At 42.5% G+C, this 17,716-nt stretch overlaps 4 protein-coding genes across 11 annotated transcripts in view; 2 read left to right on the top strand and 2 right to left on the bottom strand.

Annotated features, from left to right (window-relative positions):
- LOC121004457 (oocyte zinc finger protein XlCOF6-like) overlaps window positions 1-17,716 on the top strand; it is a 1,031,731-nt gene that overhangs the window by 181,291 nt on the left and 832,724 nt on the right. The gene's annotated exons all lie outside the window — the stretch shown is intronic.
- Window positions 1-17,716, top strand: part of LOC121004526 (gastrula zinc finger protein XlCGF66.1-like) — an 818,554-nt gene that overhangs the window by 254,195 nt on the left and 546,643 nt on the right. The window lies entirely within an intron of this gene.
- The window catches only part of LOC121004478 (oocyte zinc finger protein XlCOF7.1-like), a 1,216,478-nt gene that overhangs the window by 972,065 nt on the left and 226,697 nt on the right, over window positions 1-17,716 (bottom strand). The gene's annotated exons all lie outside the window — the stretch shown is intronic.
- On the bottom strand, window positions 5,878-16,498 carry LOC121004495 (zinc finger protein OZF-like). 2 transcript variants are annotated; one of them, XM_040436754.1, is made up of 6 exons: window positions 16,452-16,498; window positions 16,146-16,322; window positions 15,940-16,063; window positions 15,762-15,856; window positions 9,212-9,314; window positions 5,878-7,905 (listed from the first exon to the last, which is right to left on the bottom strand). In XM_040436754.1, exons 2-6 carry the CDS (start codon window positions 16,167-16,169, stop codon window positions 6,902-6,904), a joined length of 1,350 nt encoding a protein of 449 aa, XP_040292688.1. In that variant the 5' UTR covers window positions 16,170-16,322; window positions 16,452-16,498; the 3' UTR covers window positions 5,878-6,901. The 2 variants fall into 2 exon arrangements, with proteins under 2 accessions (XP_040292688.1, XP_040292689.1); XM_040436755.1 differs by having other exon boundaries at window positions 9,224-9,314.

Raw genomic sequence — 17,716 nt, 5'->3', positions numbered from 1 at the left:
GTCAAATATAAAAGCAGGTCGTCTGCGAACAGAGACAGTTTGTGTTCCGTATTACCAAGTCTAAGACCCGAAATAGAAGGATTTGCACGAAGGGCATTCGCTAGGGATTCCATCACAAGAGTGTAAAGAAAAGGTGACAAGGGGCACCCCTGACGTGTTCCGTTTCGGATCTCAAAAGGAGCAGACAGCAGCCCATTAACACGAATACAGGCCGAAGGGGAGGAATAAAGAGCTAATATCCTATGAATCATTCTGTCTCCTAGGCCAATATGGCGCAGAGTTTCCTCTAAGAACCGCCAGTTTACCCTATCAAACGCCTTCTCTGCGTCTACAGCGAGAAGGCATAACGGAATTTTGGACTGTTGTGCTCTCGCTATCAGTCCTAACGTTTTAAGTGTATTATCGCGAGCTTCCCGCCTCGGTACAAATCCAACTTGCTCTTTGTGGATACAACCTGGGATGTGGGGGTGGAGCCTCAGGGCCAAAAGCTTGGCATACATTTTGAGATCCACATTGAGCAAGGAGATAGGCCTGTAATTGGAACAAGTTGCCGGGTCCCTACCTGGTTTAGGGATGACTGTGATATGTGCCTGGAGTGCTTGACGTGTAAATGGGCAATCCGGTGAAATGGAGTTAAAGGTTTCAACCAATAAAGGAGTAAGATCCTCACGAAGGATTTTATAAAACCGAGAGGTCATCCCATCAGGGCCCGGGGATTTCCCATTCTTCAGATTCTTGATCACTGCTTCTAGCTCAGGAGGGGTAAAATCATCTTCCAGAGCGATCACGTCTTCGTCAGGAAATGGGGGTGGGGCCAAATTGGGCTAGATAATTACGAGCTTCATCACCATGTGAAGATTCCCGTGGGAGATCAGGTGCTGGAAGGTTATACAAGGAGGCATAAAAGGACTGGAACTCTGCAGTGATGTCTACAGGGTTATATACGGAGTCTCCTGCTCGTGTATTAATTGATGGGACATGAGTTAGAGCTGTTCGGGGATGCAAGGCCCTAGCTAACCAGCTGCCATATTTATTGCCATACTCAAAGAACCAGTGTCTAATTTTGTCTCTAAAGCATAGGGATTTTTGATCTAAAATCTGCAATATTTGTTGTAATAAGGAAATGTCCGATTTTAGAGTTTTGTTTAGATTTTCTTTTGTGGCGAGATCAGATAAGAGGGATTTCAATTTGTGGGAGCGTTCCTTTTTCAGTCTGGAACCATGTGAAATAAACACCCCCCGAAGCACGCATTTGAGGGCCTCCCATTTAATAGGGGGGGGGGGGGGGGCGGTCAAATCCGTTTGATGGTCACTAATAAAATCAGATATGGCTTTCCGGATATCTGCTAAGCAGGTTATGTCTGAGAGCAAGTTGTCGTTCAATCTCCATGAGAAGGGACGGGGGCAGGAGGGTTGGGATGAGATAAGGCCAAACACTGGCGCATGGTCAGACCACAGGCGAGTGTCAATTGAGCACTTAGGCCCAAAGTCCAACAGCTGTTGAGAGATGAAGATGTGGTCAAGTCTACCATAGCTATTGTGTATTGGGGAATGGAAGCTATAATCCCTGACACCTGGATGCAGAATACGCCACAGATCCACCAGACGAAGTGCCATGAGATCAGATTTGAATCTGCGCAGAGAACTCGGGGAGATTGAGGACCTACCAGATGAGGAGTCCAGCAACGGGTCCATCACTAGGTTGAAGTCACCTCCAAGGATGATCAGGGAGCCATCAGCAAATTTGGACAGTTTTTTCAAGATCTTGGATCCATAAGTAGTCTGCCCCTGGTTAGGAAAATAAACATTAGCTACAGTTACAACAGAGCGATCCACAGAGAGCTTAATGAATATGAACCTGCCTTTCAAGTCTATCTCAGAAGATAGGACCGTGTGACCGAATGATTTGTGAAGCCCTATGGATACTCCCCCCGACCTACTGGTAGGATTAGGACCATGGAACCAAGTCTGGTAATAACGGTTAGCGCATTTGGGTACGGCACCTGTCTTAAAGTGAGTTTCCTGGATCATAGCAATCATAACTCTCTTCTTATGAAGACTATATAAAATCTGACTACGCTTCTCGGGTTTATTGAAACCCCGGACATTAAAAGTGCAAAACGATATAGGTGTCATTTTGAGGAGTATTAGTGAGAAAGAGGCATAATCCCCTAGATCCTATCAGTAACAGCAGGAATGCAGCAGGGGTACAGGGAGGGAAACATAAGGGAGGGGAGACAAAAAGACAAACATTTAAACACAAGATAGTGCATATAAAAGACATGTACACCCTATTGGAAGAACCAACAATGTCGGTTCAAAAGGTACTAAGTGACGACCGAGGTCGTTTGCGGCGGTGTGTGCCGCGGTCCCTAAGTGGGGTAGGGAGAAAAGCAAGGACTGAGCCGTCTCCTTACTGGACTCCAACTTACAGTAAAGCAGAAATAAAATTGCAAAATACAACAGGACAAGTGTGTGCGTAGATCTAGAAGACCCACCCACGAGATAATACTATGCATAGATATCTATAACAGTGTAAAACAATAAAGGGAACAGGTGAAAATCCCCTCAGGTGTATGAGCAAAAACGGAAGGATATCGCCGACAGTCAATCGTCAGGATCAGGCGCACGTCTAGAAGCCCTCTTCTGTTTAGGTGAGGTCGTCTGCCATCTTTCCCTCCGTGGAATAGTGATGGGTTGCCTTGGACTCGGCCAATCAGGTAGCTCTAAGTGCGGAAGATCAAAGGCTGCCTGGAGGCCAGCGAGGTCATCTAGGGATCTGAATACAGCTGATTTCCCATCTTTAGAAGCGGACAATTGGAATGGATAACCCCATCTGTAGGGTATGTCCTTGGCTTTAAGTGCTGTCAAAAGCGGTTTCAGCGCTTTGCGTAGCTGTAAGGTACGCCTAGCCAGGTCCTGCAGTATGATGACTTCTTTATCAGCATGCATGGTTTTCCCAGCAGTTCTGGCCGCTTTAAGAATGGCCTCTTTATCATTAAAGAAGTGTATACGGCAAATAACATCTCTGGGGCGATTAGGATCACTCAATTTAGGGCCTAGGGCTCTATGGATGCGATCCATTTCAAGAGATTGTCCCGGATCTATGGACAGCAATGTATTGAAAAAGGAAATAGCCCATTTCTCCAGATCTTGTGGTAAAATATCTTCAGGGAGGCCTCTAATGCGCAGGTTATTCCTCCTATTTCTGTTTTCAATATCGTCCAAATGAGTGAGAATGTCCTGAATCTGGACAGCGTGTGCCTGGATAGCTTGTTGGTGTGAGTCTAGGACCACTAACATTTGATCCTGCATGGACTCAGCCTCTTCCACCCTCTGACCCACCTGTTTAAGATCATGCTGCAAGGCGTCAATGTCTCTTTTATGAGATGTTTCCAGCCTTGAGAATAAGGCATCTATTTCATGCCTGGTGGGGAGGGATTTAAGGTGTACCTTCCAGTCCCAGTCCTCATCTTCCCTCTGTGGGGTCATGGAGGCCCCTGATCCGGACATCGTGGCCTGGGAGCAGCGGTTTCTAGGAGAATGGCCCTGCGGTGCTGCTGAGGTCAACCCTGCAAACGAGGGAGACGAGGCTGCTGACGAGCCGGAGCTAGCTGCTGCAGCGTAGGATGCCGGTGAGCCGGTAGGTGTACCTCTCAGCTGCTGCGGTGAGGTTGGGGCTCGTGGGTCTGGTTCCTTGTGGCGCGCAGGGGATTGTCTCCCTCCCGGTCAGCGTCTGTCTGGCTGGAGGAGGCGAAGAAGCGGGAAATCGCTCCTGTTTTGCGGTGAATCGGGGCGGATGTCGATAAGGGTCTCCTCCTGCGACCTTTCATGTATTCAGCGGGGTCGAGGGTGTCCTGTAATAGCGGCAAAGCTGGAGTCTGTCAGGAGCCGATGCAGAGCATGTCTTACTCAGCCATTGGTAAGCTCCTCCCCCCCTTAACTTTTATTTTATGAATTATGTGTGACTGTATGCGAATTGTTTACTAGATCCTATCCCACTGATAATAAATATTTTCCCTATATTCTTATGGTCCAAGTGTTGGGAGTGCTCACTCCCCTTTTTTAACTATTACATTATTTCATTTTGGGGCCGGGCACCCAATTGTGAGTTAGTAGCACCCGGCATAGCCCTAGGTGAGAGCCAACCACCCATCTATTTTACTTCTGAAGGAACACTTGCAACGTGCCAAAGAAGGAACCAATGCGCATTATCTGAGCAAGGATATGCAAAACAAATTTCTGCATTTAATTGCCGATGCAGTGATTGAAATAATCATAAAAAAGGTGAGATAAGCTAAATATTTTAGCATCATTGTAGAATGCACACCAGACATCTCCAAACAAGAACACTGTCACTTGTGCTGCGATATGTGGACATCTATGATGTTAGCAAAACAGTGGAAGTCAAGGAGAGCTTTCTGGAATTTTTGGCTGTCACAGATACAACTGGAAAAGGTCTTGCAAGTGTTGTTTTGGAAAGACTGACAGAACAACATGGACGGTGTGTGTGTCAAACCTTCGAGGTCAGTGCTATGACAATGGTACTAATATGAGGGGACAATACAAAGGAGTTCAGGCAATTGTTTTAGAAAAAAATCCTCATGCCTTCTTTGCACCATGTTCTCCACATAACTGGAATCTCGTAATAGTGCATGCTTCAGAGAGCTCAAGCCGATCTGTTGAATCGCATTTATGTCTTCTTCTCCGGAGCAACTAAGAGGTGGGAAGTGGCTTCAGAGCATTTGTCAAATCTGACACTTAAATCTCTGTCTCAGACACGATGGTGTGTTCGCCTTGAATCAGTGAAAGCTATTTTGTTACAGTTTCCACAACTTGTTGATGCTTTAGAAGTTTTTTTTACATGGTACCCAATATTCCAGTGACACATACAGTGAAGCAAAGATTTTATTGGATTCCATATGCACATACCCCTTTGTTGTCTCTTTATGGGTATGGTATGACATTCTTCTCCAGGTCAACCAAATTAGCCTGGCTGTACAAACAAAAACCATTAATGTTTCAAGTGTTATTCCACTTGTAAAACCTATTACCACAGCTTTTAAAGAATACAAGGTATCAAGCTGAATGTAAGGCATCAGGTATTTGGGAAAAGCTGGATATACCTACTGAATACCCGACACACAGGGTTAGAAAGAAAACTCGGGAATGCAGTGACCAAAACTGTCAAGAGCCAGCATGCCAGCAGGCAAGTGGAACATCATTTTTAGATGCAAGGCAAGAATTTGAAGAAATATTCTTCAAGCCTCTGCTTGAAATTGTCCTTGGTGAAATTGAAATAAGGTTCCATTTTTTGCAAACATTCACAGACAAGTTTGGATTTCTATAGGACATTAAGAAAGAAGCCGCTGACTTGTCTAACTTACAGCTCCAGTGTTTAAAATTCTCTGACCCAGCAGTTGATGGAGAAGTTATGCTCGAGGAGATGAAGACACTGGCTAGGATGTTGCCTGAACAGCTGTGCCCACAGGAGACTTTAAAGTATATATTCTCCCACTCACTTAATCTGGCATTCCCAAACCGTTTGGCATTGCAGTTGTTGTTAACTGTATCAGTTGCATCTGCTGAAAGGAGCTTCAGTTAATGGAAGCTAATTAAAAACTACCTAAGGTCCCAAATGTGGCAAGACAGATTAAATGCACTGGCGGTTCTTTCAATTGAATCTCAAGAAGCAGAATGTGTAGATTTTAATCAGGCAATACATTTTTTTTGCAGCTGAAAAAACATGTTTTAACTGATTTACACCAGATACCACTTTTGCGTTCTGCCAAAAAGGTTCTGAACCATCAATGCATGGACTCCAACAAGACATTTCATAGTGTTCTGCATTAACTTCCTTTCATACTTTTTCAAATGTTTTTTTGTCTTTACAGTATGTCCAAATAAAATATTTTCATATTTAATGTCTGTGTTTCTCTTTAGAGGGTGTACAGTAAAAACGGAATACTGTGAGTAGACCTGAGGAATTAAAACACTGGGTAGATATAATAAAAGTAGGGACATAAGGATTGATTCACATATATCCACGCTGTAGCGTGTTCTGTCTATTGTATTTGGCACCATATATAATACATGCAGTGTTCTTGCCTCATGTGTTGTGCAAAATGCCACAAGGGGGCCCACTGAGTCTTTATCGCCCAAGGGCCCACGTGAACCTGGAGCCGGCCCTGCCATTGGTCATGCCTACAGTATAGGTAGAACTGCTACGGACCCTCCAGAACCAGACATCCCCTCACAAGGAAAAAGGTGTGGATAGAGGGAGGTGCCATACAAGGAGAAGGAGGGTCCTGTCGTATACACACTAAGGTCCGTCTGCCCTGTATGTTTTCCATGATGGCCACCCTATGCCAGTCAGTGGTCCATAACTTCAAGGGCCATAGTTTTACAGAACTAGTTTGCCCCAGAATACGGCAGAAAATTTTTTGTACAGGAATGCCTTACATGTGCAAGGCATAACCCTGGTAAGCCTACCCGAGTACCCAGAAAGAGCACCACGAGACCAGAAAACTTGCACAGGGGGAAGATAAATTTCCTCCAAACTGCCTACCAGCTTTCCCACAACTTCATAGGTTCTAAGGCAACTACTTAACATATAAAGAATAGAGAATGATAGGCCCAAACAGGAATTGAAAGTAACAGCAAATGTTTGTAATGATTTGGAACAACTTTTAGATGCAGTTATTTACTGTAATATGAAATATATTCTGCACATGGTGGATATACAGGTGTGTTATCTGGATTCTATTTGCCTTTTGGATAACAGACGCTTATTGGTAATTACAGAAGTTTAATTTAATGCTTGTAACTGATTTCCCTTTTTCTTGTATGACATCACTTTATCAATTGTCGATTTATCAATAAAATTAGCTTAAAAAAATGGCTACTGCCCCATGTGAGTTTTCTGATGTTTAAGAAGATATGATTTGTGTGCAAAGTACTTCCCACATTCTGTACACAAAAATGGCTTCGCCCCTGAGTGATTTCTCTGATGTCTGACAAAATCAGATTTCCAAGTAAAACATTTCCCACATTCTGAACATGAAAACGGCTTCTCCCCTGTGTGAACTCTCTGATGAATAAGAAGAGTCGATTTAGAACTGTAATGATTCCCACATTGTAAACATGAAAATGGCTTCTCCCCTGTGTGAATTCTTTGATGGTTATCAAGGGTTGATTTTTGCGTAAAACATTTCCCACATACTGGGCAGGAAAATGGCTTCTCACCTGTGTGAATTCTCTGATGTCTAACAAGATCTGATTTCTGGTTGAAACACTTGTCGCATTCTGAACATGAAAACAGCATCGACCCTGTGTGGCTTCTCTGATGTGTATCAAGATCGAATTTCTTGTTAAAACGTTTCCCACAATACGGACATGAAAACGGTTTCTCTCCTGTGTGTTTTCTCTTATGTATAACAAAATCTGAATTCCAAGCAAAACGTTTCCCGCAATCAGAACATGAATACGGCTTCTCCCCTGTGTGAATTCTCTGATGTGTAACCAGAGTTTTCTTTAAAGTGAAACATTTTCCACATTCTGTACATGAAAACGGCCTCTCCCCTGTGTGAATTCTCTTGTGTTTAACCAGATCTGATCTATGGTTAAAACATCTCCCACATTCTGGGCATGAAAATGGCCTCTCCTTTATGTGCAGTCTTTCATGTCCATTACCCTTTCTCTGACTTATATTATGTGTTAAAGTCCATGATGAATCAGAAGACTGAACTTTTTTTAAAGCATCAGATAACAGATGTTTGCTGTGGAGGATGGAAGATACATCTAGGATAACAGCATTTTCTTCATATGTATCTTGTGTGATGCCATAATCATCTGCTTTAAAATCTGAAGATATTACATGTTCCTCTGGGCTCCTGGTATGGTTATCTGCCAAGAATAAAAAATATCATTTTGAATAATATAGCTTAATATATTAATAGTTTTGAACATTTCTTTACAAAATGTCTATATAAATCACAAGAAGATGGAATACAAACGAGCTACTGATGCAACCAGATGTAAGGTAGCTATCCTATAAGTCAATGTTTGACCTTTTAAGCAGGCCTTGAGACACAACTTGGATAATAATTAAGCCAGCATCTTATCTGGAGACAGCTGTTTTGGGTGGCTGCCCGCTCATCAGTGCTGGGGGGATACTACATATCCTTAGGGAGAGCACCTAAACAGCGTACAGAGTCTTATAGGCCATATTTGCTCCTATGGAATTCTGGGAAGAGGGTATGCAAATGAGCTCTTAGCAAGCTCTGCCTGTAATGCCACCAGAGGGAAGGAGCGTTGCCTGGCCTATAAGACTCTTCACACCGTTTAAGGTGGATTTAGACAAGCAGAATATTGGGTATGAACGTCCCTGAGGACAATCTGCCTGTGTAAAGGTGCAGCAGATCACGCAATGAACGAGCAAAATACTCGTTCATTGTGTAAAACTGTTGTTGGTGCAGGCACCTAAATTATCATTTCTGAGCAACAGATCTTGCAGTCTAAACAGTGATCTGCTGCCCAGAAACAATGGTTCTGTATGAGGACAAGGGATTGCAATAGCCACCCCTCGTCCTCATACTGTGGAGATGATCGATGCATGTAAATGCAGTGCTTCACACCCACTGAGCCGACTTCCTGACAATCTGCTGCTCATTGGAAGGTATAAATCCACCTTTAGGCTCTCTCCATAAGGAGATATAGTATCCCCCGTATACAAATTACAAGGCACGGAACAAAATTTTATTATTTACTAACTAAAAAAAACAACCGAAAAATAATTGCAATCTAACGGTAGACCTCAGAGACAAGACCAGTAGATTATGCATGATGTTAGGTCACCAGGTTGTTCTATTGCAGTTTTCCACTTCCGTGTAGAAGCCCGCATCTTCATAGGTTTGTGTCTCAGTGTGTCTATCATTTCTCTTTTCTAGTGAAATGCACAGTGGAGAATCATAAAGGGACCTGTGAGTGATATTAAGGTGGTGTCCATGTTACGCAATCCACGAGAGCTAAATGCACTTTACTGCAGAGAGGAGGAGCAGTATCGATTATGATAATCGAGTGGATTATCATGTGCAATTATATCTAGATTATAAATGCTCAGCATGTGTTATCACCTTTTTATTGATATTTAATCTGTATTTGTGCAATTTTGTACGAGTCTTCTCTGCTTTATTTAGTGGTTATTACTCACCTGGGCGGTTATCTGTAGGAATGTCCTCTATACTCTGCTCATCATCCATCTCATATGGCTCTGTAACATATATAATGTTCAGATCTTTTCCTGGATCCAAAAGCTGAGAAACAAATATTGTAGAAGTCATCAGACGGTTGGAGAAGTCGTGTAGAAGGTTTTATATGACCAGGAAAGATCAGTAATTAGAATAATGACCAAAAATGACCAGACAGCAGGAGTTCTCTAACCCAAATATCTGCAGGTCTCCTGTATAAATCCAATCTGTTGGTTCCTTATTATAGTGAGAAGATCCAGAAAACATGTAATGTCTATGGTCAGCTGTAATCCTGCTACCGCCACTTTTCTTATAATTAGTGTTGAGCGAACTTCTGTTTTAAGTTCGGCTTCCGGTTAGCGGAGAATCCCGATATGGATTCCGAATTCCGTTGTGGTCCGTGGTAGCGGAATCAATAATGGCCGATTATTGATTCCGCTACCACGGACCACAACGGAATTCGGAATCCATATCGGGATTCTCCGCTAACCGGAAGCCGAACTTTAGACGCCGAACTTAAAACAGAAGTTCGCTCAACACTACTTATAATACAAGGATAAAACATATAATACTGGTGGAAAGGAATGAGTGAATCGATTCTAAATAAATCAAATTTGCCGGAGTTCACCATATCCAGCATAGCCAGATACCACCATGCACTGCCGGATCCCATTCACTGCAATGGCATCCAGTATATATGTCGACTTTCGGCTGGACAAAAAATCTTGCGTGTAGCATTCATTTGTCAGGTCAAAAGCCGTCATGTACACCGGATACAGCGACCGGATCACAGTGTCGGAGTTCACAACGCAGATGTGAACCTGACCTTACAGATGCAGCAATTGAACACAAAACAATATAGAGGGATTGGAAAGACATATTTAGTTAGGTAGATTAAATTACTCGCTAGACAGGTTTTAGCAGTAGGGATAGTAGAGGCTGCGTTAGTGTACTGTGTCTGGTACAAGGCTGGAACTGTTTGTATATATTGTATATACAGACTGTGTTGCTCTGCACATGAGTAAAAAAAAAAAAACAAAAAAAAAAAAAAACAACAGAACTCAGTTTTTATGTGCAGGAGCCAGTCTTCATTTCCAAAAACCTGCTGCAAAGCTTCTACAATCAATATGTATACAATAAGTGTATTTTCCAGAGTCACAGGCATGTATATTTTACTGCAGACTTTGAGCAATTCCATCATGTTTTTCCTAAAAACATATTGCAAAGGTTCTAGAGTTAATAAGTGTTGAATACCTGTATTTTATCTTTTGGTCACAGAGATTGTGCTTTTTTTGCCAAAAGCCTGTTGCAAAGCTTCTACAATTAAAATGTGTACAATAAACCATTGCGCCATATGCCTCCTAAAAACCTGCTACAAAACTCCCAGTTAGGCCTCATGCACATGACCGTTGTTTGGGTCCACATCCAAGCCGCCGTTTTGGCGGCTCGGATGCGGACCCATTCACTTCAATGGGTGAGGTGAACGCAAAAGATGCGTGAGGTGAACGCATTGCACCCGCACTGAATCCGGACCCATTCATTTCTATGGGACTGTGCACATGAGCGGTGATTTTCACGCATCACTTGTGTGTTGCGTGAAAATCGCAGCATGCTCCTCTTTGTGCGTTTTTGATGCAACGCAGACCCCATAGAAGTGAATGGGGCTGCGTGAAAATCGCAAGCATCCGCAAGCAAGTGCGGATGCGGTGCGATTTTCACGCACGGTTGCTAGGAGACGATAGGGAAGGGGACCCGATCATTATTATTTTCCCTTATAACATGGTTATAAGGGAAAATAATAGCATTCTTAATACAGAATGCATAGGACAATAGGGCTGGAGGGGTTAAAAAAATAAAATAAAAAATTTAACTCACCTTAATCCACTTGTTTGCACAGCCCAGCTTCTTTTCTGTCTTCATCTTTGCTGTGCACAGCGAAAGGACCTTTGATGACGTCACTGCGTTCATCACATGGTCCATCACACGATCCATCACTATGGTGATGGATCATGTGATGGACCATGTGATGAGCGCAGTGACGTCATCAAAAGGTCCTATTCCTCAAAGAAGAAGACAGAAGAGATGCCGGCTGCGCGAACAAGTGGATTAAGGGGAGTTAAATTATTTATTTATTTATTTTAACCCCTCCAGCCCTATTGTACTAAGCATTCTGTTTTAAGAATGCTATTATTTTCCATTATAACCATGTTATAAGGGAAAATAATACAGTCTACACAACACCTAACCCAAACCCGAACTTCTGTGAAGAAGTTTGGTTTTGGGTACCAAACATGCAGATTTTTCTCTCAAAATCGCGCATTTTCCCACGATACCCGCATCTTATCCGGCCAAAAAACATGATGCCCGTGTGAAAGAGGCCTTAATCTGTACAATTCCATCGAAAAACAAACTGAAATCATTAAAAGGGGGAAATTAAAAATAAGAAAACTAAAATAATGTGGTTGCATAACAGTTTCAGAACAGTGACTACCATGAACTGGACATCCCTCAAAAATCGATGAAAAGTCAAGAAGAAAATTGGTCCAGGAGGCTGCCAAGAGGCCTACCACAACCTTAAAGGAGCTGCAGGAATTTCTGGCAAGTAATGGATGTGTTTTGCACGTGACAACAATCTCTTGTATTTTTCAAGCCCAGTTATCTTTTGCCAAAACCTACATCAAGTCTTCCAAAAGCATGTGGGAGAACGTGGTATGGTCTGATGAGGCCAAGGTTGAACTTTCTGGCCATAATTCCAAAAGGTATGTTTGGCACAAAACCAACACTGCACATCACCAAAAGAACACCATCCCCACAGTGAAGCATGGTGGAGGCAGCATTATGCTTTGGAGCGGTGTTTCTGCAGCTGAAGTTGGGGCTTTAGTCAAGAAGAAGGGAAGTATGAACAGTTTCAGATATCAGTCAATTTTGGCACAAAACCTTCAGGCGTTTGGGCCAATAATCTGAAGATGAATTTCACTTTTCAGCACAACGACCCAAAGCATTCCTCAACATTAACAAAAGAAGAAGATCAAAGTTTTGGAATGGCCCAGCCAGAGCCCAGACCTGAATCCAATTGAAAATCTGTGGGGTGATCTGAAGAGGGCTGTGCCCAGGAGATCCCCTTGCACTCTGACAGATTAGGAGGCTTTTGCAAGGAAGAGTGGGCAAATCTTGCCAAGTCAAGATGTTAGATGCTGATAGACTTCTACCCAAAAATACTGAATGCTGTCAAATTCAAAGGGTACTTCAACAAAGTATTAGTTTAAGGGTGTGCACAATAATGCAACCATATTATTACTTAAGTCCTTTGTTTTTAATTTTCTACCCTAGAAGATTTCAGTTTGTTTTTCAATTGAATTGTACAGATTATAGGTGACAGTAAAGGTGGAAAGAGTTCTGAGATTATTCTTCTTGGTCAGATTTTTTTTTTACATGAAGAAAACATGGCATTTTAACAGGGGTGTGTATACTTTTTTATGTCCACAATGCATCCACACCACTGCCTCCTCTTCCTCTGTGTTAAGTGCACAATGAGCGTTTTTTTAATGTTTACCTAGTCACCAGCAGGGATATTTTGGTCACACAGGTTGTGCAATTGCACCATTTTCCCCCCAAAAAACCTGTTGCAAATTAAAGTGTACAATAAGAGAATTTTTCAGCGGCATCGGTAATATATATTGTTTGGCCGCAGTGGTTAGGCAATTTAAAAACATAAAATGTTATTACAAAAATTCAATTCAATACAGACTAGTTTAGCTAACCTGACATACTGGTCTAGGTCATCGTTGCCATATAGCATAGTAGTGGACTCTGTTGGTGCAGGCTCAAAAACAGTGTTCGATCTAGGGCAGGCTTAGGTGGTAGGAGTAGTGGTGGCAGAAATTATGTGATTAATGCTGGTGGGGGCTCTGTGTGGTCAGTTACTGTCTCCACAGTGTCAGCTGTTATTGTATTGACACTCTTACGATTAACATACTTTATAAGGCTGAAAAAAATACATTTGTCCATCCAGTTTGGCCTGTTATCCTGCAAGTTGATCCAGAGGAAGGCAAAAAACAAACAAACTGTGAGGTAGAAGCCAATTTCCCTCACTTTAGGGAAAAAAAACCTTCCTGACTCCAATAAGGAAATCAGAATAACTACCTGGATCAACAACCCCTTCTCTAGTAACTTTAAACAGAATTGTCATATATTGTTATATACCTGACCTAACATAGATTATATTGGACATTGTTCAACTGTGCCTTTTTAAAAAAAAATATTAAAAATAAGCAGATAATTGTCATCAAACAACTGCTGAATATTGTCTTGTTGTATTAAAAAATGTTGAAAATTGTGAGTTTAAGACGGGCCTGGATGTATTTCTGGAGGGTAATAATATTACAGGCTATAGCGACTAGAGAGGGGTCATTGATCCAGGGAGTTATTCTGATTGGAGTCAGGAAGGAATTTTTTTCCTTCCTCTGGATGAACTTGCATAGTGCACACAGCAGCAGGGAGCTGACTATGGCAGCCAGGGCTTCAGTAGCGTCCTGGCTGCCATGGTAACCGATCGGAGCCCCGCAAATACACTGCTGGGACTCCGATCAGAAGCTGCCACCCTGGGTCCACTGCCCCAATGATTTAATCGTGTGGAGGGTGGGGCGCAATTAATATAATACTTAGAAGAGGGGGAGTAGAAGGGAGGGGCTGTGGCCACTGCGCCACCAATGAATATAGTTAATATGCCTGAATACAAACGTAGCCTACATGTGCCGGCCATATCCCATACCTGGCCTCTATTACTGCGTGCCGTGATCCGCCGCAATTAACCCATCAAGACCTGAGGGGTTAATTGCGGCGGATCACGGCACGCAGTAATAGAGGCCAGGTATGGAATATGGCCGGCACATGCAGGCTACAATTGTATTCAGGCATATTAACTATATTCATTGGTGGCGCAGTGGCCACAGTCCCTCCCCTCCTCCTCCTCCTCTCTGTTCTCATTGGTGGTGCAGTGGCCACAGTCCCTCCTCCTCCTCCTCCTACTCAGTTCTTATTGGTGGCGGAGTAGCCACAGTCCCTCCCCTCCTCCTCCTACTCTGTTCTCATTGGTGGTCAGCGGCAGCCGCACACAGTGGGGAGGGAGGGACTCCCTCCTTCTCTACTGTGCTGGCTCAGGAGAACATGGTGCATGCCGAGAGTGGCGCATGCCATGTTCTACCGCGATATGGCGATATAAACGAAATCTCTATCGTTGGCCAAATTTATATTGTTTATATCGCATATCGTCTGTATCGCCCACCCCTAGATGAGGTGAGTATGTATTTCTTTTTATGCCATTTCAGGGAAAATTGATGAGTTACCACAAAGCACAAGGAAATTCAGCTTCGCTGCCACTCAAATTTTTCCTGAAATTCAGATTGAAGTCCACTTCAGATACTTCGATTCACTCAACCCTACTCAAGAGTCTGACCTTCTTAGATCTCTGGTTGCACTACTGCTACAACAAGTAGAAACTGCAGCACTAACAACAGGCAATTCAGTTTGCTGAAGAGGATGGAACAGTTTTTTGAAGTGCCTAGCAAACTGATAAGCACTGCCTGATCAACAAGATTCAGTCGTATCTGGACTGTACCCTTTCTCCAGAACATATCCTGTTCCCTGAACCCATGGACTTCTCGGGAGACAAATTGGAACAGTGGCTGGAAGTGGCCCAGGTTTCTATCGGTGTACTGTCTTATCCACCTTCCAGTGTACTGTCAAAGAGGGTATTCTGCATGCCATGAGGTGTCATCACTGTGAAGTGAAGCAAATTTTTCTCAACAAATGTACATCCGTGAGGATTTCTACACACCTTTGGCTTATTTCAATGAACAGATATGCCAGTGCTGACCGTAACTATTTATCACCGTCCAATGATCCCAAAGCCACTGTCTGCCTGTCTATTATGTTACAAACTGTATTGCTACTGCTACAACCCCTACACAGCCTCAAATCTCATGTTTGTCAAGTTTCATACCGTACTGGTGCTATTCCCCAAAAAGAAGGAAGACACTTTGGATGCTTGTTCAGAACAAGCCACTGCTTTTTCCTGATACTACCCTGTGTATAAACACAGACAAGCATCTGGAACAATTTTTGGATTTTTCTTTACTTTAAAAATCATAACAAAATGGACAATGCAATGTGTTATTAGGCTGTTTGTTAATATTATCAATCATTTACCCTTATCCATATATATCACTGTCACATTAGGAATACTGTCTGCATTAAAAAGAAAGGGGAAAAGAGAAAATTTTCAAAAAATAAAAAAAAGAAGACAGAAAAAAGTAAGTCCTCAAAGACTTCAGAGTGCCTTACACAAATTTTTAGGGCAATCTGAGCATTTTGGTTTGGGTCGAATTTATTTGTGCCTGACTCTAATCTTCCGAAATCAGTTTTTAATAAATTCACTCAACTCTACAAGACTGACGACAAGATCTTCTAAAGATCATAGAGAAAATTTCACGAGACCTTATCTCTATCTCTTACCTGATCATCCTGTGGGACATTGTGATGTTCTTCTGAACCATCCTGTGGAAGAAGAGGACTGGGACATCTCTCCAGTGTTCTTCTCTCTTCCTTAACTGTAGGAAACACATCCAGGGACTGAATTCATTCCTTAAATACAAATATTGAGAGGACATGTGTATTTAGTCATGTCTATTACCTGGTGATGAGAGGGGCCCGTGATCATCCATCATGACGTACTTGTACAGATCTTTGTGTCCTTCTAAATACTTCCACTCCTCCATGGAGAAATAGACGGTGACATCCTGACACCTTATAGGAACCTGACAACACAATGATACAGTCATCCCCCAGATCCCTTCATAGCGTTCCTGTATAATGTCCCAGCATTCCCAGCAGTGTCACCTCTCCAGTCAGCAGCTCAATCATCTTGTTGGTGAGTTCTAGGATCTTCTTTCTATTGATTTCCTCATGTATCAGGTGAGGTGTAGGCCCTGTGATTGGGCTCAGGGATCTTCCCCATCCTTCAGACACAGGGTCCTGACAGTGCTCACTAGAGGTCTTCCTGACTACTGTGTAGTCCTGGTTATGGAGAGACACAGTAATAAATATCACTCCATACATCTCCAGAGTCCCTCATCTCTCCAGTCATGTCCATCTGTTAGTAACATAGATAAGATTATGTAATGTGACATCATCAGAAAATCTCACCTCTCCAGTAAGCCGGAAGAGGATCTCTAGGGTGAGATTTATTATACTCTTTGCCATCTTGTCCCTGTCCCTATCCATCCTTGGTGTCAATCAGGAGAAGGGATCTTATATAGAAGATCTCCACTGAGCGGATCCTATATTGTAGGAATTGAATGATGTAAAAATCATTAAAAAAATCCCATGTAAAATACAATTACTGGAAATAAAAAGATACATTTGTGAGATATTAACCTACCCTTTGAAGACCAGACCTTAAAGGATAACTGTCATTTTTTTAATTTATTTGCTAGTTTATTGGAGCTAGGCATGTATACCTGAGTTAGTCTGTCAATGATTGTCAAAAAGATCTGTAATTACCTTATAATAACATCTTTCATTAATGTCCCCTGTCCCTTTCCACTGGTCCCTTAAAAGACAGATGCTAGGGCTTGTCTGTCTTCGGCTCAGAAGACAGATAGACGGAGGGGCAGTTCTTCACACTGCATGCCTGCATTAGGCTTCAGAGTGAGGAGGCGTGTCTCTCAGTAATCCAATCTTATTGGCTGGCAGGGAGCTGCTTGCTACAGCAAGTGTGTATGTGAAGTGAGGGAAAGCAGGTTTGGCCTCAGAGAACTGGCAGAGGAGCTATCTTGAGAAGGTCCTCATATTGTAAATGTTTAAACAGCCATAACTAAGGGAAAAACTCAAGGAAAACAGTGGTATGTGAAGAAACTAAATATTGCCTTATGCATAATGCTGCTGCAGCAGTAACATATGCTAAAATAGATTTTTTTTTTATGAAAACATGACGGTGACATTTTAAGGACCAAGCATTTTTTGACACATTAAAAAAGGACATAACTTTTTTATTTTTCTATTGAAGCATCTGTATGAAAGCTTGTTTTTTGAGGGTTGCATATTTCCATTTGAGGTACATATAGTACTCTGCAATCTATGGAAGATGTCCTTAAACTACAAGCTGACTTGAACACTGAGTGATTGGGCATCCACTTGGCAAATGAGGTTCAATGTGGACAAATTTAAAGTTCTGTATCTGGGTGATAATAATCTATGTTCATCATATGTCCTCGGGGGAGTAACACTGGAGAATCATTTGCAGAGTGGGATTTGGGTGTCCTTGTAGATCATGGATTAAATAACAGCACAATATCTAGCAGCTGCTTCTAAGGCTAACAAAATACTGTCATGTATTAAAATAAGTATCGACTCGCGGGGCAGGGATGTGATACTACCACTTTACAAAGCGTTGGTGCAGCCTCATCTGG

Source organism: Bufo bufo, chromosome 6, assembly GCF_905171765.1.
Source record: "Bufo bufo chromosome 6, aBufBuf1.1, whole genome shotgun sequence".
Classification (NCBI taxonomy): Eukaryota; Metazoa; Chordata; class Amphibia; order Anura; family Bufonidae; genus Bufo; species Bufo bufo.
Note: the sequence above shows the minus strand (reverse complement) of the source record. Positions and strands in the feature narration are given on the sequence as shown.

What these genes read in the sequence shown, in the direction of transcription:
- LOC121004495 (XM_040436754.1), bottom strand. Translation starts at nt 16,169, where the DNA reads ATGATTGAGCTGCTGACTGGAGAG. An exon ending in TTGAGCTGCTGACTGGAGAG is followed by an intron (nt 16,064 to 16,145) that starts GTGACACTGCTG and finishes TTGTGTTGTCAG; the next exon opens with GTTCCTATAAGGTGTCAGGA. An exon ending in ATGTCCCACAGGATGATCAG is followed by an intron (nt 9,315 to 15,761) that starts GTAAGAGATAGA and finishes TTTGTTTCTCAG; the next exon opens with CTTTTGGATCCAGGAAAAGA.